Source organism: Oncorhynchus mykiss, chromosome 3 (assembly GCF_057628025.1).
Source record: "Oncorhynchus mykiss isolate SJ-2025 chromosome 3, ASM5762802v1, whole genome shotgun sequence".
In the NCBI taxonomy this organism is placed as follows: Eukaryota; Metazoa; Chordata; class Actinopteri; order Salmoniformes; family Salmonidae; genus Oncorhynchus; species Oncorhynchus mykiss.
In genome coordinates, this window is record NC_143024.1 from 40,280,779 (window position 1) to 40,302,205 (window position 21,427).

General features: G+C 42.5%; 1 protein-coding gene across 1 annotated transcript in view; it reads left to right on the forward strand.

Moving 5' to 3' along the window:
- The window catches only part of fhl3a (four and a half LIM domains 3a), a 42,642-nt gene extending 38,339 nt beyond the window's left edge, over positions 1-4,303 (forward strand). Inside the window, exons 4-6 of the mRNA XM_021595399.3 lie at positions 1,155-1,324; positions 1,565-1,751; positions 2,096-4,303. Coding sequence (XP_021451074.1) covers positions 1,155-1,324; positions 1,565-1,751; positions 2,096-2,253 — 515 coding nt within the window. The 3' untranslated portion in view covers positions 2,254-4,303. The remainder of the gene's footprint in view (positions 1-1,154; positions 1,325-1,564; positions 1,752-2,095) is intronic.
- The last annotated feature ends 17,124 nt before the right edge of the window (positions 4,304-21,427 follow it).

The window sequence follows — 21,427 nt, forward strand, 5'->3', positions numbered from 1 at the left end:
CCTCAAACCAATAGAGATAGTTTGGGATGAGTTGGACCGCGAAGTGATGGAAAAGCAGCCAACAAGTGCTCAGCATATGTGGGAACCCCTTCAAAACTGTTGGAAAAGCGTTCCATATATTTTGATTTGGTTAACTCTTTTTTGGTTACTACATGATTCTATATGTGTTATTTCATAGTGTTGATGTCTTCACTATTATTGTACAATGTAGAAAATAGTAAAAAAAAAAAAAACCTTGAATGAGCAGGTGTGTCCAAACTTTTGACTGGTACTGTAGATGTACAGATGGTCATACTATCAACAAAGTATCTTTAGCATCTAGGGTTAGAATAATGGTTCGGCTAAAGGTTAGTGTTAGTGGGTAGTTTGTTGAAATGTTGTTGACAGTTATTGAACATCTACTGAACATCTACAAACCATATACTGTATTTGGGAGTTGGGAATATCCAAATAAAGTGTTACCTATTATTCTGATGTGCGGTCAGTAGTGGCTTCTTGTCGAGGGTGGAGTTTTGCCCTGTTGGCTTCACTTGGTAAAGCTTAGGTGTCATTTTCCTTAGAACTCCAAACCAAACTTAAATCACCTCAAGAATACCCCCTAAGCCATTTGAATGGAATCCTCAGAAGTACTCGGTCACTTAGATCCGATAGAACAAGACCTGGGTTCAAATACTATTTGAAATCTGTCAAATACTTTAAGCATTTGCTTTAGCCTGCCTGGAATACCAGGTGGGTGGGGTTTGCACATATCTGACTTTTCTATTGGTTCCATTGCAACAGGCAAGTTCAATCAAGCACAGCTTTAAGTATGTGACATTGTTTCAGAAAGTATTTGAACCCAGGTCTGGATTGAGCTACAGTAATGTCGGTTGCCAGGAATATTCAGCCAGGCAGGGAAGTGTTGTGCACTCTTGACAGGGCCTTTTCTTTTTGTTCTCACTCAATTTTCCCTTCAACAAAATATTTCTTCAACAGTGGGACATTCTGTTGCTATTATCGCTGTCAACTGCCATGCATCTTCTGACTTGGACCTTCTCTTTAGTTTTTTTTTAATGCTTTTTACTTCAATATAGTCCTGTTGATAAATATTGATAAATATCTCCTTCTTTCTCACTTCATTTTTCTCTCCGATCTCTCTATCTCTACACTCCCAGGCACAAGGAAGTTGGAGTATGGTGGCTCCACATGGCACGAGGGCTGTTTTATCTGCCACAGCTGTGAGCAGCCCATCGGCTCTAAGTCCTTCATCCCAGACAAGGATGAACACTACTGCGTGTCCTGCTATGAGGATAAGTTCGCCCCGCGCTGCACCCGCTGCAAAAAGGTCTGTGTGGAAATTTTCCCCAAATTCCCTCTTTTTGTTCGGCAGATTTATATCCCTGCTTATTCCTTATTTCCTGATTCTGGGAACCTAAGGAGTTGTGGCAAAAACCTTAACAGAGGGTATCCATTTGGTATTTTTATTGAATTTTTTTATCACATCTTTTGAGTGTGTTCCATTCTATCATTTTGACTTGGGGACTTTGACTAACTATGATGACCTTTGACCCTCTCTTCCCTCCAGGCCCTGGCTAAAGGGGGTGTGACGTATCGGGATGAGCCGTGGCACAAGGAGTGCTTTGTGTGTACGGGCTGCAAGGTGCAGCTGGCAGGGCAGCACTTCACCTCGCGCGAAGACAACCCCTACTGCCTCAAGTGCTTCGGCAGCCTATACTCTAAGAAGTGTGAGGCCTGCAGCAAGCCTATCACAGGTAGGGTCAAAGGTCATCGACAGCTATTATGACCCAGGAGCAGGGGACAGTTGAGAAAGGCTGCTATAGACATGTATTTTTTTCTGAGGATGCAGGTTTACTGAGTAACTGTTGGCCATGTTCCAGGCTGCCTACATAGCAGTAACGCACCAAATCTCAAAAAGGATGGATAGCATGGCGTTCAATCATTGGTTATTTTTACTCGTGGCTACTGCATTGCAGATAATCTGGAACGTGGCCATTGATTACACATGTTTATGTATGGGAGGAGACCTCAGTGGCTTCTTGTTGGTTGTTAAATAACTATTTAAATGTCTAAAATAACACCTTCCTGTCTTGTCTAGGTTTTGGCGGAGGGAAGTACATCTCGTTTGAGGAGCGCCAGTGGCACCAGCCCTGCTTCACCTGCACAGAGTGCTCTGTCTCTCTGGTGGGGGCAGGCTTCTTCCCCAATGGAGACCAGATCCTGTGTCGCGAGTGCAACACCAATAGCAATCTATAGACTACACACACACACCGTATCGCCCCTCTCCTCACACACGCCCGCCTAGTTCAACCCCAGGGCCCCCCTCATCACTGCCAAGGTTGTTAACACAGACCCACAGACTGCCTCTCAGGTCACACACACACACACACACACACACACACACACACACACACACACACACACACACACACCTTGCTCACTAGACCACAGCTCAATCCCAAATCCTCCCCCTGTGTTTTCTGTTGCTTGCTGTCAAATACCAGAGCTAAGCATCAGGCTACTGAAGCACAGACACAGACAAAAATCAGCGAGACTAAAGTTGATCTAACTTGGCAGAGGCATGTTTTCATGACCAAATAGACCTACATTTCCTTCAACTGTATGTATGGGGTGACTTTTTGGTCAGATTATGTTTGGTTTAACAGAGGGAAAAGTAATGTCTTTGGAACTGAACCGTTCTGAACGTTAGGCGGACAATTTTAAAATGATGTACCAAAGAAATGTAATATCTGCCATCAAATAATTAACTGGTATTTGGGGGGGCGGCGGCGCCATCCATGGATCCGAAATCACCGAAGAATTGAATTCCACTATCGCTACTCCAATGTTCTGTATTAGAGGCTGTAGCATTTTAATATGTGAGGATAACACTGACCAACATGCAAATTGTCCATCGAACATAGTTCGAAATCATACTATTTTGATGTAGTTGCTATCTAGCCTGGAGAGGGGAGATCCACTCCAAGGCTTTCCTTCTCCACAGTAAGTCATGACTATGTAAAAAAAAAAAAAGGGTTATGTGCCTTTTAAAAAAATTGCATACTTTATATGGTATGTATTATCAAACCAAAGAAAAATGCTTCCAGCTATGCAAACTTGCTAGATTTTTGTATGAACGTATCACCGCTAATCAATGAAAGCGGCACTTTGTAAAGCAGCTACAGAACACTGATATTTACTACATGTAAATGTTCGAGTGATTCAATGCTGATAATTGCAGTTTTGTGCATATGACTGTTCTCCTATGTCAATTAGGTTTCAAAGCAGTATTTGCTGTCATGCTTTAGTTGTTACTTACACTATAGCCGTATCATGATTATTTGAAGAGAATAATATGTTGCGGTCATTTGTTTATGCAGTTGTCAAACACTGCTCCAGAAAGTTAATGTCTTTATAGTATACTAAAGAATATGTCCAATAGATGGAGAAAAAAAAAAGATAGATATTGAGAGAACGTGAAAAGAAAGATGGCTTGGTGGTGCTGGAGAAAACCAATGAAGTCAGTTAAGGCATAAGTGAAATGCTGTCATGTATTTGCACTATGGCTAAAATATTCCCCTCGCTCCCATAGTCTGTGAACATACAATCGCAACTCAAGCATTTATATATGGAGCAACACCTAAACCACTCTGCCTTTTTTAACAACTATTGTTTACTTTTTTCCATGTTGACACTTAACTATGATATTTTTCATTAAGCATATTTCCTTTTTTTGCCTTTTTTGTATTTAATCTTTCTGTTACTATCGCTGTTGTTTGATAATGAATGGGCTAGTCCCAAAGAAGCTGAGCTGCATTTCATCAACTAAGTGGTATGCATGTCTTTGTCATTACCAGACATGGGTTCAAATCCTATTTGAAATCATTTCAAATACTTTATCTGGGCTTGATTGAGCTTGCCTGGCCCAATGGAATAGTGGCAAAACTGCAGACCTCATCCATTTGCACTTCAGGCAGTCTTAAGGCAAATGCTAAAAGTATTTGGGAGATTTCAAATAGTATTTGAACCCAAATCTGGTCATTACTTGTTTGCCTAAAAATGTATATTGATTATTGCTGTTGAGATTGTCACTTATAGAAAAAAATCAAAAAAATATCTTTATTTCATTATTTTGAGCTTTGATGCTGGCAAGTCAGAGTTGGCAAATGTGCTTTTTATGATTCTAAAAAAAGATGGAGAAACACACCTGTGTGACGGAAGAGTTGATTCAAATCAGTTGAAAATGTATACTGTTAAATTTGTGTGACCTGTTTATAAAATGTTATTAAAGAAATCTTAATTGAAACTTAGTAACTTTCATTTAAAAATAAAAAAGTTTAGTCGGAAACCAGATGTTTAAGACTTAGTTATAGTGAAACACCTCAGTTATATTTTGGTCTTTTAGTAGTGAATCTAGCTCTTTATGCTCTTAGCGGTTCAACTCTACCATCTCAAGACAGGTATTCGGTATGAAATACACTCCCTTTCTACATGAGTTGGTGGTGCCACCACAAAGCTTAATATAAAACCAGGTGACAGCAATGGTCTTGGTAAGTGGAGTGTGCCAAATATATTGCATGATGCTTCCTTGACTAGACTACTGACGTTACACAAAATTCAAAAGGATGTAAGGCACATTTCCGCATATGACCAAATTTAACGTTTTTCCTTACCGTTTCATACACGTACTGTATGTGCTTATACGAATACATAAAAAAAACATGTAGGCTAAGAGGATTATGTTCATATTTGTAGCTACAGCCATCATAAGAAATAGATGACAATGGTGGTCATGTCAACTAGTTATACTTTTTCCCAAACCGCTATGGTGGCGCAGTCCGAATTAAGTTGGCTCATAGTTCAATGATTGTGAGTTCTAATTCCACATGGGCCTGTATTTGCAATGTTCATCCCATGCCAACACAATTCTAATTCTCAAAAGTGAAAGCATACCTGTGAGATGGGTAGTAGTTGTAGGTTTTTATAAAGTACCCAAGACCAATCTGTGAGTTAATTTGATCATTGGAAAAAGAGGGACTGTGTAAATACTGCAATACAGGTTGGATTGAATTGAGCCCATCTTCATTGCACTTTTCTTCCCAACACAATACTACAATAAATGTGAGTCCACATATCAAAGATTTTTCTGTGTGCCATATGGGGGATTTGAACTTACTCTGCCAATGGCAATAGATGTCAGGAACTCAGCACCTTGCCTTGTAAACTAACTGTCCAAAGCCATATCTAGTTCCGATGCACACTATTTTATTATCAGAACGTGCCAGTGGACCTCTGGTAAGTATGCTTTAGTGAAAAAGTGTTGGGATTAGGTACAACTAAATTTACCCACCCCCAAAAATGAATATTTATGAGCAATTCCCGCCACCCACAACTTCTCACCTGAATGCATTTTTTGTATTTATTTGAAGGGGTTGGGTAAAGGCTGAAATTGGGATTGAGAGTTTCCCTAATGTGTGGGTTGATGTTGTGCTAGTGATCTTGTACTGTATACAGTAAGTCATCCAGTTCGGCACTTGTTTGTGCAACTAGCTTTAGACAGTCAATGTATGTAATTCAAATTATATTTTTCTGGCAGTATAGTACATGTCCAGATTCCTACTTCTTTGTTGGCCGAGGTTCAGTGTAACCCAACCACTGGAAGCCTCTAAGCCTGATTCCGTATATAACACAAGGGTGTAGTAACTACACATCTTTGCTATGACAGTGTGTGTGTATGTATGTGTGTTTATGCTGAGTAGGCCATTTCACTGCCTTGATAAAGCCCACAGGCCAATAACAAACAGACCGCCAGATACTCTCTCCTGTGGGCATTGGTTCAATGTCTTTCTCTCTCCCTCCCGCCTTTTCAGATTTTTTCACCAAAAAAGGAAATGGAAAACTTCGCTCATGGGAGGAGAGGAGAACTGGAGGGAGGGAGTGAAAGAGGGAGGATGAGCACATCTGGAGTTGCTCCATGGTAACTTTCACTCAGGGCCAGTTGCACACACATGGTCCCTCAGATTTATGGGAAGATGATTCGGGTAGTGAGGTGAGGGCTGATCGGAGGGGTCAGAGCAAGCCCATATGACTGAGCCATCTCAGAAACAGACATGGGATGAAGTTGTTTATATAGAAGCTGACCTTACACATGGTATAGGCTACACAAGACTCTCGGGCTCTAAGAAGTTAGACTATATTTGTATTGACTGAAAGTGGTAGGGATGGAATTTTAAAAAAAATACGCAATCTAGCAGGGAATAAAAAAAAAGATTCAGAGTAGTGTGGTATTAGTATATTGTATACCTTTTTCTATAGTGACGACCTTAACCACATTGACGGGACCGCAGTGGAGAATTTCCTCGGCGTACACTTCCCTGACAATCTGAAATGGTCCACCCACACAGACAGTTGTGAAGAAGGCGCAACAGCGCCTCTTCAACCTCAGGAGGCTGAAGAAATTCAGCTTGTCTCCTAAGACCCTCACAATCTTTTACAGATGCACAATTGAGAGCATCCTGTCATCAAGGACAGCAACCACCCGAGCCACTGCCTGTTCACCCCGCTATCATCCAGAAGGCGAGGTCAGTACAGGTGCATCAAAGCTGGGACCGAGAGACTGAAAACCAGCTTCCGTCTTAAGGCCGTCAGACTGTTAAACAGCCATCACTAGCCGGCTACGACCCGGTTACCCAACCCTGCACCTTAGAGGCTGCTGTCCTATGTACATAGACCTGGAATCACTGGTCACTTTAATAATGGAACACTAGTTTAACACTAATAATGTTTACACACTGTTTTATTCATTTCATATGTACAGAATCTGTGGAAAGAACTGAAAACTGCTGTTCACAAATGCTCTCCATCCAACCTCACTGAGCTCGAGCTGTTTTGCAAGGAGGAATGGGAAAAAATGTCAGTCTCTCGATGTGCAAAACTGATAGAGACATACCCCAAGCGACTTACAGCTGTAATCGCAGCAAAAGGTGGCGCTACAAAGTATTAACTTAAGGGGGCTGAATAATTTTGCACGCCCAATTTTTCAGTTTTTGATTTGTTAAAAAAGTTTGAAATATCCAATAAATGTCGTTCCACTTCATGATTGTGTCCCACTTGTTGTTGATTCTTCACAAAAAAATACAGTTTTATATCTTTATGTTTGAAGCCTGAAATGTGGCAAAAGGTCGCAAAGTTCAAGGGGGCCGAATACTTTCGCAAGGCACTGTATATGCTGTATTCTACTGTATTTTAGTCAATGCCACTCCGATATTGCTCATCCTAATATTTATATATTTCTTAATTCCATTAATTTTACTTTAGACTTGTGTGTTGTTGTTGTGAATTGTTAGACCAATACACTTTGATTTGATATGTCGGCTCATTTGGAAATGACCTTCGGATTTCTATAGCGATATCTGTAATACTTCAGCGGAACAGATTGAATAGAGCCCTTAGTGGCCCAAGAATACACACTGTCTGTTGAGTCTCGTGCAGTGTCTCTCAAGCTAAAACATATCATCTCTAAATTCCATGTCATAAGTGCTATAAGAGAAACCATGAAATGTATCCCACACTGGGCCTCAAGTAGAAGTAGGGCTGAATTTAGGTCAGTGTCCGGATCCTAACTTGAGATAGTTGTGGACAATTGGAATTTCCGGGCAAATAAAATCCAAATAAATCCAAAAACAGACAGTAAAATAGACTATTGCCATTTAGCAACCACCCAGATGCTTAGAAACAACCTTGGCCTTCCTAATATTGTCTACAGTTGTTTTTAGATGGTTCACAGTAGCTGACAGATGCCAAACCTGACACAATTCAGGTTTGGCATCTGTATACTGTAAAGGCTAAGCTCCCCACCTGCGACTTGAAAATGCAATCCTCTGGCAAACAATCGCCATCTTTCTTTACCGCACCTATTACCAACATGTTCAATTAGGAAGGTTTTCTTGGAAATAGAATCGCAATGAATGTCTGGCATCTAGCCACAACTGGCAAATGAGAGAATATCACATACTCTCAAGGTTTCTACCACAAACAGGAATTGGGAAGAGCACAAAAACACATCTCTTATCTGTCTCTCCCTTCCATTGAATGTGTTTGCCATCCCTTCACAACTCTGGACAAACATAAAATAATGCAGAGAGTTGATGTTGCGTAGGCATGATAAACTACAGTATGGGCTTTCACTTGGCTCTACCTTTATTTAACTAGGCAAGTCAATGACAGCCTAACTGCCGGTTCAGGGGCAGAACAACATATTTGCACCTTGTCAGCTCGTGGATTTGAACTTGTAACCTTTCAGTTACTAGTCCAACACTCTAACCACTAGGCTACCCTGCCGCCCCAGGTTTAGTTTCTTAAGTAAAAATGTCCATTAGAAAATGGCTTCACAAGTCTATTCTCACACGCATCCACGCTACTCAGAAGTCCTTAGTTTCTGACAAAAGACAGTAGCTACAGTATCTACACAGTTTGACTGACCAATAAGCGAACAGGACAACCATGAGTGAAAAGGAAATAGTAACTAATCCATATTTAGGCTGTGAGGCCAGCAAGAATAACAAAGTAGTCATGACATTACTTTAGTTTCTCACTCAAACATACTGACAAGCTTTGTCATTCAAGACTGCCTGACAATTTGTTTATTTCTAATCTTTAATTTCCACTGATTTGGAGAAAGGAATGATAGTTAAGAAACTAATATGATGCCTCTGACTCAATGTCCAGAATATTTCTCCCAAAATATTTTACTTTAACAAACTACATTTTTTTCCCTTCTTAAACCTCTAAGCTTTGGTGGGGGTACTAAACTAACATATGGAATGTATTTAATATGGTAATTTAGCTATGAGTGTCATGCGGAACGGAACAGGTGAACCCAAGAGCAGACTCAGATGGGGAGACTGGGAGGGGGTAACCAAGGTATTTATTGAAACACGCTGGGGGAAGCTCAGGCGGGTTGCTGGAAACCAGGTGTGGAGGCTGAGGCTGGAGCGAGAGGTGCTGGGACAGGGTAAGCAGGTCCGGAGGGAAATGCAAGGGAAGGTAGAGTGGGGAATCCAGGACAGAGTAGGAGGATTGTCGAGGAGTCGGACTGGAGACAGGGACCAGAGTCAGAGCAGGCAGAACTGTAGCGGAGAGGAAAACAGCGTCAGGCAAGGGAAACCAGGCACAACAGGAACAAACGGCTAGAAACATGGACTGACTGGACAAAGATTATAATCTGGCGTGGAAGTGGCAGGACTGAGTATTTGTAGAGGTCTTGATTATGGAACAGTTTGCAGCTGGTGGGGATCTGCTCTGTCTCTGCCCATACAATCACACACGCACAGAGGGAGAGAGGGAGAGGGAGAGAGCACTGGGGGAGTGGCGGCAGGTCGGAGACACCAGATGACCACTAGAGGGTGTGGCAGGAGCAGATGAGTTTTTATTTTAGGGCCCCTTTAGGTGTAATTTTTTTTTTATGTATTTGATAAATATTGAATTAGGCCTTTACTAATATAGCCCAGAGAAACACATTGAATAACACATTCATAAATGGCAAAAAAGACAGTCCAAAAATAAATCATAAGAAACAAGGTTTGGAAGTGTTTGTCCTACTGTATATCTAAGAGATATAGTAAAGCTCAGGAAATGTTTTTTTACTTATGAACTTTTTTGGCTCGGCACAAAATACCTTCATACTTTCATTCATTTTTTTTTTTTTACCGGTACCGTTTAACTTCAGATGAGTCCTGTGACACTTGTGGGGGTCATAGAGCAGAACGGAGAACACCATCGTGTTTGTGAGAATCTCTCCTTTCCACATTAGTGCTTAGGTCAAACCGTTCGGACGCTACAGACATTTTCGTGAGAAGACCGATTTTCTTCCCGGGATGTCTCCTGGTCTGACAAACACCGCTCTAGCTCTGTCACCTTTCACCCACAGGTGCGGAAGTGCCACACAGGTGGATGCGGTGGATTGAGATGCATACAATGCAAAAACATACAATGCACCGGTGCGTCAATCGACTCTAGGGGGTTTACACAAAGGCAGTCTATTGCTCCTCATCTCCAGCTAATGCACGTCTGGTGCACATGTGAGTTTCATCCCACTAATAATTATGCTCATCGCACTTCCAGCACGTGGCACAAAATCCTTTCCCCGACAATAAAGGGCATAACGGGTTATTATAAAGTCCATAAAAGTAGGAGGGAGGCCTGATTTGACACTAGTTCCAGTGATCCTCAGGCCTTACAGGAAGTGGGGTCCATAAAGCCAGCTGTATAGGGTGATAACAGGCTCCATGTTGTTCCCACATGGCCTTTCCCATTCTCATTATACTAGACCTAGAGGATCAAGACTGCCGGTTACCGGACCAGTTAACAGAGGCAGAAAAACCAAATGACTGTTTGAATAGTGTAATAATAATTGTTTATTGTTAGTCTATAAATATGCATTTGTAAATACAAATACAGAGTGAAACTTCATACTATACTTGTAGTGTTTCAACCACGGAAATGGAATGAGTATTTGAGGAGATCCCACCCCCACCCCCACCCCTCAGTTTGGATTTGTTGTAAGTGTAACACTAGGGTAACACAATTGTCGTTATTCATAAGCCGAAAACATGAACCTAACTAAGAAACCTGTCGAAGAACAATAGTTCTGACTCATAGACACGTTATCTCACTCTCATGATGAATCATCCACTAGGTGGACACATTTGAGATTCTGAGAGCAGTTCTCCAACAGCAAATTGAATGAAACAGCTTTTTATTTTATAAGCTGCTGCATTGTTGAAACAGGTGGTTTCATGGAAGACTGATTAAAAAAAAGCAGAAAGTAGGAACCAAAGCGTGTTATACTCAAGAGGAGGGGAGGGCACATAATTAAAGTCACACAGGAATTACACAGATCAAGATCTACACAGCAGCCATTCTTTGCATATGATTTTCAGAGATTAAAATCACACCATTCGCACTTAACACTGGAATTGGAGAAGTAGTATTCTGGTAGAGAGTAGCAAGTCAGGCATGACGGATAAACCAGTCTTGTCAAGACATTTCATTTATTTAGTCTGTTCCGAGAATTCACACATACAGACAGAAATTTATTTTTTTAGCTCTTAAAGATAACTTCCACCAATATTTCTTTACCCAAGCAGACAGAAGCCTGATTGCTGTATTGCCATTAGCCTGTAGCCATTAGTCTTGTTAACTACAAAACTGCTAAGCCAAAAACGTATATTCTAACTTCTGTTCTATTTGACAGAAGACTGTGAGATCATTGGCTGTTTGAGGCAGTACTAATGATCAAAGGACAGTGGTTAAGTGTTTGGCTTGTGAACCTTTAAGGCCTACACATTGACACTGTGAACAAGAGTCCATGTGGGGGAAAGTATGGGATCATGGCCAGTTGCTAAAATCCAAAATGGAGGACAATCATAAACTACTGTCTTCCCATTGCTCATGGACCAGTTGGTCAGTAGTGAAGTCTGTTGATGCCTACAGTACCCATATGGCTGTCCTAATATGGACACCGTACCAGTGTCAATTTCTCCTGTGATACTCGATGACTGACGATGACGTAATCTGAAAACCTCAATCTGTCCAGCCACTCAAACAGCTGCCATTCTCTCAGTAGTAACTCCTCACTTTGCCCTGTGTGAAGTCTGCACAATGTCTAGACAAGCACACCTAAAGATTAGTCACTGAGATGGTGTTACTAAATGTTTCTGTAATGTGCCCTGAAACAAACCATAAAAATTGAGACCATAAACTATGCCATGGCTCCTCCTGATGCTAGGCCTAGGGGAAGGGCCATGGAATGTGATGAGATGACACCATCACCATCTGATCTGACACACTTGTGTCCCCCGGCAGCACTGAGGCCACCTGCCATTCCTGATCCAGAAACAGACAGAGCTATGAGAACAAATGGGATGGGCCATGTCACCCAAGCATTTGAGTCAGCAAATGTCATGATGTCATCAACTACTTGTTTAGATTCCAGTAAACAAGATGACATCAGTGTTAACAACTTTTTATTATGTTTTAATTTAACTAGGCAAGCCAGTTAAGAACACATTCTTATTTACAATGACAGCCTACCAGGGAACAGTGGGTTAACTGCCTTGTTCAGGGGCAGAACAAGATATTTTTCACCTTGTCAGCTCAGGGAGTCGATCCAGCAACCTTTTGGTTACTGGCCCAATGCTATAATCACTAGACTACCTGCCGTGTTAATACCAATGCAAGAATAACTTTGCAATAAAAGCATTATAACCTGTATTGGTTCAACTGAGATGTGGAATATTAAAGCGAAAAGCTGAGCACACATGAGAGAAACTTTGTTTGATTGCCAAAAGATGACTTGAAGAAAACCTCAAAGTTGTCTCCTTATGATAAATCAGGGTTTGTTAGTGATCATTTTTGGCACGAGGGTCTGCTATACAAATTGATGGAAAGTGGTGTTGGGGGGAAAACATTCAACATGATAAAATCCAAGTAGACAAACAAGAAGTGTGTGGTTAAAATGGGCAAAAAACACAAATTTCTTCCCACAGGGCCATGGGGTGAGACAAGGATGCAGCATAAGCCCCACCCTCTTCAACATATATATCAACAAATTGGCAAGGTCACTAGAACAGTCTGCAGCACCCAGCCTTATCCAGCTAGAATCTGAAGTCAAATGTCTACTGTTCGATGATGATCTGGTGCTTCAGTCCCCAACCAAAGACGGCCTACAGCAGCACCTACAGTTGAAGTTGTAAGTATACATACACTTAGGTTGGAGTCATTAAAACTCATTTTTCAACAACTCCACTGTCACGTCCTGACCATAGAGAGTCCTTATTTCCTATGGTGGAGTAGGTCAGGGTGTGACTGGGGGTTTAGTCTAGTTTATTATTTATATGTGGGTGTTCTAGTTTTCATGTTTCTATGTTGGTGATTTGTATGATTCCCAGTTAGAGGCAGCTGGTAGTCGCTGTCTCTATTTGGGGATCATATTTAAGTAGTGTTTGTTCCCACCTGTGTTTGTGGGATATTTTATTTTGAGTAGTTGTATGTCAGCAATCCATTGTCGGCACATTTCATTATTAGTTTATTATTTTTGCTAAGTTTCACTATCAATAAATTATGTGGAACTCAACATTCGCTGCGCCTTGGTCCGTTTCTACAAACGATCGTGACATCCACAAATATCTTCTTAACAAACTATAGTTTTGGCAAGTTGGTTAGGACATTTACTTTGTGCATGACACAAGTAATTTTTCCCAATTTTTTAAACAGATTAATTCACTTAGAATTCATTGTATCACAATTCCAGTGGGTCAGATGTTTACATACACTAAATTGACTGTGCCTTTAAACAGCTTGGAAAATTCCAGAAAATTATGTCATGGCTTTATAAGATTCTGATAGGCTAATTGACATAATTTGAGTCAATTGGTGGTGTACCTGTGGATGTATATCAAGGCCTACCTTCTAACTCAGTGCCTCTTTGCTTGACTTCATGGGAAAATCAAAAGAAATCAGCCAAGACCTCAGAAAAAAATTGTAGACCTCCACATCCTCATCCTTGGGAGCAATTTCCAAACACCTGAAGGTACCACGTTCATATGTACAAACAATAGTACTGTCACGACTTCCACAGAAGTTCCTCTCCTTGTTCGGGCGGTGTTCGGCGGTCGGCATCACTGGTCTTCTAGCCATCGTCGATCCACTTTTCATTTTCCATTTGTTTTGTCTTGTTTTCCTACACACTTGGTTTCCATTTCCCTCATTAAGCATTGTGTATTTAACCCTCTGTTCCCACCATCTCCTTGTGTGGAATTGTTTGTTTGTAAGTGTTTATGCATTATGTTACTGGAGCGCGTCGGGTTTTGTACCCATGTAGGTTATTTTTTTATTGCCGTTGGTTTTGAAATTAAACTGCTCCGGCTATTACCTATTTCTGCTCTCCTGCGCCTGACTTCACTGCCACCAGTTCCGCAACCCTTACAAGTAACACAAGTATAAACACCATGGGACCATGCAGCCGTCATACCGCTCAGGAAGGAGACGCGTTCTGTCTCCTAGAGATGAACATACTTTGGTGCAAAAAGTGCAAATCAATCCTAGAACAACAGCAAAGGACCTTGTGAACATGCTGGAGGAAACAGGTACAAAAGTATCTTTATCCGCTCAGCAAGGAAGAAGCCACTGCTCCAAAACCCGCCATAAAAAAGCCAGACTACGGTTTGCAACTGCACATGGGGACAAATATCGTACTTTTTGGAGAAATGTCCTCTGGTCTGATGAAACAAAAATAGAACTGTTTGGCCATAATGACCATCGTTATGTTTGGAGGAAAAAGGGGGAGGCTTACAAGCCGAAGAACACCATCCCAACCGTGAAGCATGGGGGTGGCAGAATCATATTGTTGGGGTGCTTTGCTGCAGGAGGGACTGGTGCACTGGATATATTGATGCAACATCTCAAGACATTAGTCAGGAAGTTAAAACTTGGTTGCAAAATGGGTCTTCCAAATGGACAATAACCCCAAGCATACTTCCAAAGTTGTGGCAAAATGGCTTAAGGACAACAAAGTCAAGGTATTGGAGTGGCCATCACAAAGCCCTGACCTCAATCCTATAGAACATTTGTGGGCAGAACTGATAAAGCGTGTGCAAGAAAGGAGGCCTACAAACCTGACTCAATTACACTAGCTCTGTCAGGAGGAATGGGCCAAAATTCACCCAACTTATTGTGGGACGCTTGTGGAAGGCTACCCGAAACATTTGACCCAAGTTAAACCATTTCAAGGCAATGCTACCAAAGCTAATTGAGTGTATGTAAACTTCTGAACCACTGGGAATGTGATGAAAGAAATAAAGGCTGAAATAAACCATTCTCCCTACTATTATTCTGACATTTCACATTCTTAAAATAAAGTGGTGATCCTAACTGACCTACGACAGGGATTTATTACTAGGATTAAATGTCAGGAATTGTGAAAACTGAGTTTAAATGAATTTTGCTAAGGTGTATGTAAACTTCCGACTTCAACTGTAGATCTTCTGCACAGATTCTGTCAGACCTGGGCTCTGACAGTAAATCTCCAAATAAGGTCCAGTTGCCAGGACCACAAATACAAATTCCATCTATACACCGTTACCCTAGAGCACACACAAAACTATACATATCTCGGCCTAAATATCAGCACCACAGGTAACTTCCACAAAGCTGTGAACGAGCTGAGAGACAAGGCAAGAAGGGCCTTCTATGCCATCAAAAGGAACATAACATTCGACATACCAATTAGGATCTGGCTAAAAATACTTGAATCAGTTATAGAACTTTATGACTCACCAAACAATAATTCACAAAATGGGACAAACACCAAGTTGAGAATCTGCATGCAGAATTCTGCAAAAATATCCTCTGTGTACAATATAAAACACCAAATAATGCATGCAGAGCAGAATTAGGCCGATATCCGCTAATGATCAAAATCCAGAAATGAGCCATTAAATTCTACAACCGCCTAAAAGGAAGCGATTCCCAAACCTTCCATAACAAAGCCATCAACTACAGAGAGATGAACCTAGAGAAGAGTCCCCTAAGCAAGCTGGTACTGGGGACTCTGTTCACAAACACAAACAGACCCCACAGAGCCCCAGGACAGCAACACAATTAGACCCAACCAAATCATGAGAAAACAAAAAGACAATTACTTGACACATTGGAAAGAATTAACAATAAATCTGAACTAGAATGCTATTTGGCCATAAACAGAGAGTATACCGTGGCAGAATACCTGACCACTGTGAGTGACACAAACTTAAGGAAAGCTTTGACTATGTTCAGACTCAGTGAGCATAGCCTTGCTATTGAGAAAGGCCGCCGTAGGCAGACCTGGCTCTCAAGAGAAGACAGGCTGATCAAATCAAATCAAATCAAATCTATGTGCACGATGCCCACACAATTAAGTGGAAACTGCACTTCCTAACCTCCTGCCAAATGTATGACAATATTAGAGACATATATTTTCCTCAGATTACACAGATACACAAAGAATTTGAAAACAAACCCAATTTTGGTAAACTCCCATATCTATTGGGTGAAATACCACAGCGTGTGACATGTCCTGACCTTAGTTCCTTTTTATGCCTCTGTTTTAGTTTGGTCAGGGCGTGAGTTGGGGTGGGCATTCAATGTTTTTGTTCTATGTTTTGTATTTCTTCTTTTGTCCTGGTGGTATGGTTCCCAATCAGAGGCAGCTGTCAATCGTTGTCTCTGATTGAGAACCATACTTAGGGAGCCTGTGTTCCCACTATGATTTGTGGGTAGTTATTTTCTGTTTTGTGTATTCACCTGACAGAACTGTTTCGTTTCTTCCTTTCACTTTGTTATTTTGTTTTGTGTGTTTAGTCTAATAAATAATTAACATGGACACTTATCACGCTGCATATTGGTCCGATCCTTCCTACTCCTCCTCAGATGGCTAAGAGATTCGTTACAGAACTACCTACCACAACCGGACCAAGCAGCGTGGTAACCAGGAGCAGAGGGTTCTGGACTCATGGACATGGGAGGAGATTTTGGACGGTAAGGGACCCTGGGCACAGGCTGGGGAATATCGCCGCCCCAGGGAAGAGCTGGAGGCAGCCAAAGCCGAGCGGCGGCATTATGAGGAGAGAGCCAGGAGAGCAGAGACAGCAGGTAAAGGGAGCCAGCGCTTTGAGGGAACACGGCTGGCAAGGAAGCCCGAGAGGCAGCCCCAAAAATGTATTGGGGGAGGGCACACGGGGAGTGTGGCTAAGTCAGGTAGGAGACCTGAGCCAACTCCCCGTGGTTACCGTGGCGAGAAGTGGACCGGGCAGGCACCGTGTTATGCCGTGAGGCGCACGGTGTCCCCAGTGCACAGGCATAGCCCGGTGCGCTACATCGCAGCTCCTCATATCGGCCGGGCTAGAGTGGGCATCGAGCCAGGAGCAATGAAGCCGGCTCAGCGCATCTGGTCTCCAGTGCGTCTCCTTGGCCCGGGTTATATGGCACCTGCCCTACGCATGGTGTCCCCGGTTCGCCAGCACAGCCCAGTGCGGTCTGTTCCACCCCGCCGCACTTGACGGGCTATGGGGAGTATCCAGCCAGGACAGGTTGTGCAGGCTCAGTGCTCGAGACCTCCAGTGCGCCTCCACGGTCCGGTCCATCCGGTGCCTCCTCCACTCACCAGGCCTCCTGTGGCAGCCCCACGCACCAGGCTGTCTCTCCGTATTCTCCCTCCAGAGTCTCCCTCCTGTCCAGCGCTTCCAGAATCTCCCTCCTGTCCAGCGCTTCCAGAGTTTCCCTCCTGTCCAGTGCTTCCAGAGTCTCCCTCCTGTCTAGCGCTTCCAGAGTCTCCCTCCTGTCCAGCGCTGCCAGAGCAGCCCGTTAGTCAGGAGCTGCCGGGGCCGCCCGTCAGTCAGGAGCTGCCGGAGCCGCCCGTCTGTCAGGAGCTGCCGGAGCCGCCCGTCAGTCAGGAGCTGCCGGAGCCGCCCGTCAGTCAGGAGCTGCCGGAGTCACCCTTCACTCCGGCGCTGCCGGAGTTGACCTTCACGCCGGCGCTGCCGGAGTCTCCCACCTGTCCGGCGCTGCCGGAATCTCCCGTCTATTCGGGGCCCGCTGCAAGGGTCCCCAGTCCGAGGTCGGCGTTGAGGGTACCCGCTCCAAAGGCGCCACTTAAGTGGGCCAAGACTATGGTGGAGTGGGTTCCACGTCCTGCGACAGATGCCCACCCAGACCCTCCCCTATGGGGTTAGGTTTTGGGCCAGAGTCCGCACCTTTGGGGGGGGTACTGTCACGTCCTGACCTTAGTTCCTTTTTATGTCTTTGTTTTAGTTTGGTCAGGGCGTGAGTTGGGGTGGGCATTCAATGTTTTTGTTCTATGTTTTGTATTTCTGCCATCACAGCAGCAAGATTTGTGAACTGTTGCCACAAGAAAAGGGCAACCCATATTTATGTTTATTTATTTTCCCTTTTGTACTTGAACTATTTGCACATATTATGACATTTGTAATGTCTTTATTATTTTTGAACTTTTGTGAGTGTAATGTTTACTGTTCATTTTTATTGTTTATTTAACTTTAGTTTATTATCTATTTCACTTGCTTTGGAAATGTTAACATATTTCCCATGCCAATAAAGCCATTTAATTGATTTGAGAGGAGAGGGAGAGGGAGAGGGAGAGGGAGAGGGAGAGGGAGAGGGAGAGGGATATTTGGGTTAAGGTGCACAACATTACTACTGTACTACATCACGAATGCAAGGTTGAACGGTCTGAAAAAAAACAGCAACAAAAAACTTTAAACACAAGGTTGAGTGACAGTGACAAAGCAACGATCTGTCAAAACAGAGGAACTGCAACTGGTGTTGTCCTCAATGAGTGAATGTCAGACAATAACAAGCAATTTAGAAATTGGCTAGTACAATCTGGCTGAAAGGCATGATTATATGGTTGTCGCCCTCTACACAATGGTGACTTAATTGTACTGTGTGCTTACTGGGAGACAAAAGGAGACTGGGAGACACAGCGGGGTGTTGTCACCAGAGTTTAGATGATAAAAAGTCAAAACAGCATAAAAAGATTACCTTTGAGGAGCCTGATCCTAGATCTGTTTGTGCTGTCTTGCCCACTCATATGGTCAATGTCATGCCAATGACCATAGAAGTTGGCAAGGCAGCACAAGCAGATCTAGGATCATGCTAGCTTAGGAATGTTGCCCCAGTGAAATGTGGCACCAGACGTGCTCTGTACGGGAGTGGGATGGTTTTACGGGTGTAAAAACAGGGAACGCATTCCGAGGGTTTACTCATCATTCCAAAGAGGCTCTCCCCTGGCCTGTCTCAAGGTTTTGGGTTAGCCTGGGTGTCTTTAGCAGACGTGACTCGACCCCAACGTGTCAGACGATAGGTCTTTCTTCCCAGTAACTGTATAGCCATGCCTCACCAACCACTGACCAGTAACAGCATGTTTGTGACCAAATAAATTGTGGTTGTTACCAAAGATATGAGGACAAGTTTTATAGTGAGGCAGTAACTACAGCAAACATGTCTATGTACTGCCAGACTATGTTTATGAAATCATAATTGTTACCTCAGCAGTTGGAGGACAAGTCAAAGCTTCTGTACACTGGAACAAGAGATAGGCTTAGTTGCACAGTGTAGAGTCCGTAACTACACCAAACATGTATGTGTACTGTACCAGCATTGATACATAGATGGAGCGGCAAATGGAGCAACATTAACAATCTGCTTTGTAACAATACTAATATAGGAGTTCCATGGTTCATTAAACCTCTACACGCAGCACCAAATAAATTAAATTGGAGCTATCAGAAACATTAAAATAGAGCTACCAGATACATTAAAATAGTGCTACCAGATACATTAAAATAGTGCTACCAGATACATTAAAATGGAGCTACCAGAAACATTTAAATAGAGCTACCAGAAACATTTAAATAGAGCTACCAGATACATTTAAATAGTGCTATCAGAAACATTAAAAAAGTGCTACCAGATACATTTAAATAGTGCTACCAGATACATTAAAATGGAGCTACCAGATACATTTAAATAGGGCTACCAGATACATTTAAATAGAGCTACCAGATACATTTAAATAGAGCTATCAGATACATTAAAATGGAGCTACAGTAAGTCAGTGTGTAATTGTATGGAGAAAAACACAAGCTTCCCTAGCCCCAAACTGACATTCCCGGCCGTGCCTGATGTTGATAGCTCCCGTCTTCTCCATTCACTCCCGTCTGAGGTCAAGGAGTTGGGCTTCCTTGCAGATCCTCGGCTGTGGTGTGGGAAGCTTCCGTACTGCCCCATAATGAGTTCTCTCGGTGGGGAAGACCAGGCATTATTTTCCCAGAGGCAGGGATGGATGGATGGATGCAGCTTTGGATCCAGACAGCCAAACCTCCAGACAGAGGCACTTTGTTGTGTCAGTAAATGTCTACATTCCGAGTGGTAGCATTGTCCTCTAAACACACGGTCATATTAATTGACAGACAGACATGCAGACAGACAGACGGACGGACAGACGGACAGACAGAGACATGCAGGCAGACAGACAGACTATCCCATAATGAGTTCTCTCTGTGGGGAAGACTAGGCCTTGTTTTTCCAGAGGCAGGGATGGATGGATGCAGCCTTGGGTCCAGACAGTCAAACCCACAGATAGAGGCATCGATTCACCCTGATACTATCACACTAATCATCCACTGTATGTTTATGGGAGTGAGTGACTGCAGAAGGTCCAGTAAACCTCACATGATCTGAAAGCATATGGGAACTATAGAATCGAAGGAAAAAGCACAACGTAAAATAAATAATTAAGTAAAATCATCCTTGAAGAATGCAAATGTTTAACATATGAGAGGAAGGCGGAACAATTACAAATACTCAGATTCCATAATCAATGTGTTTCAATTACTCACAGACCAAGTATAGGAGCTTTTAGATAATGGCATCAGAACGTTTGAATACTGTTTCAGTAACTGTTCACACGTGTTGCTTTGTTACCGTCCCATCCCACTGCATTTCATACATTATGCAGACTTCTAAGTATGCAATAGCCTGGTCTCAGAGCTGTTTATACTGTCTTGGCAACGTCTATGGTGATTGTCACGCGAGCTGACAACACCGCACAAACAGATCTGGGACTAGGCTATGTATGCATGATTTTCCAAGTCAATGCTCTACACAATAAAAACATATGTGTCTAATTAGTACCAGATAGATGTTCTTTGGCTTGTAACCATAGTGGAACCCTTTTTGGTGCTATATAGAATCCTTTTTTGAAGGTTCAATAAATAACCATGGTTCTGAAAGGAACCTGTATGGTGCTATAAAGACCCCTTTCCTAAGGTTCTATAAAGAACCATTAAAAAAAGGTTCTGTATAGCATGACAAAATTGTTCCGCTAAGGTTATAACCTCTTTTGTATGGTTCTTAAAATAGAACCTTTATGGAGAGTGGCTCTATAAGGAACCTTTCTCAATCTGAAAGGTTATTTGTAGATAATTTTGAAGAACAGTACAGGGTTTCTTATTCTGGTCAGCCATATTATACTGTTAAAATCCCATAGGGGGGTTAATATTGAGTCAAGTGAACTACCTCTGAACAGCTGGGGGTCCCTGACAAGAGAATTGAGAACCACTGGCTGATTTAGTCAACCGTTCATACCGGAAGTCTTATACAAGACACCATCACTGTTTGGCCATAGTCATACATCATTTTAATGGCATAACACAACACATTTGATCAACTGGAATGACACTCTCACTCACGATTGCACAAAAAGACCTATGAGCCAACCATGCCCCCAAATATTCAAATGAGCCACCTCCCCTACATTTCAATTATCACCAAAAGAGCAAAGAACCCTTTTGTGAACTCGAAAAGTGAAAGA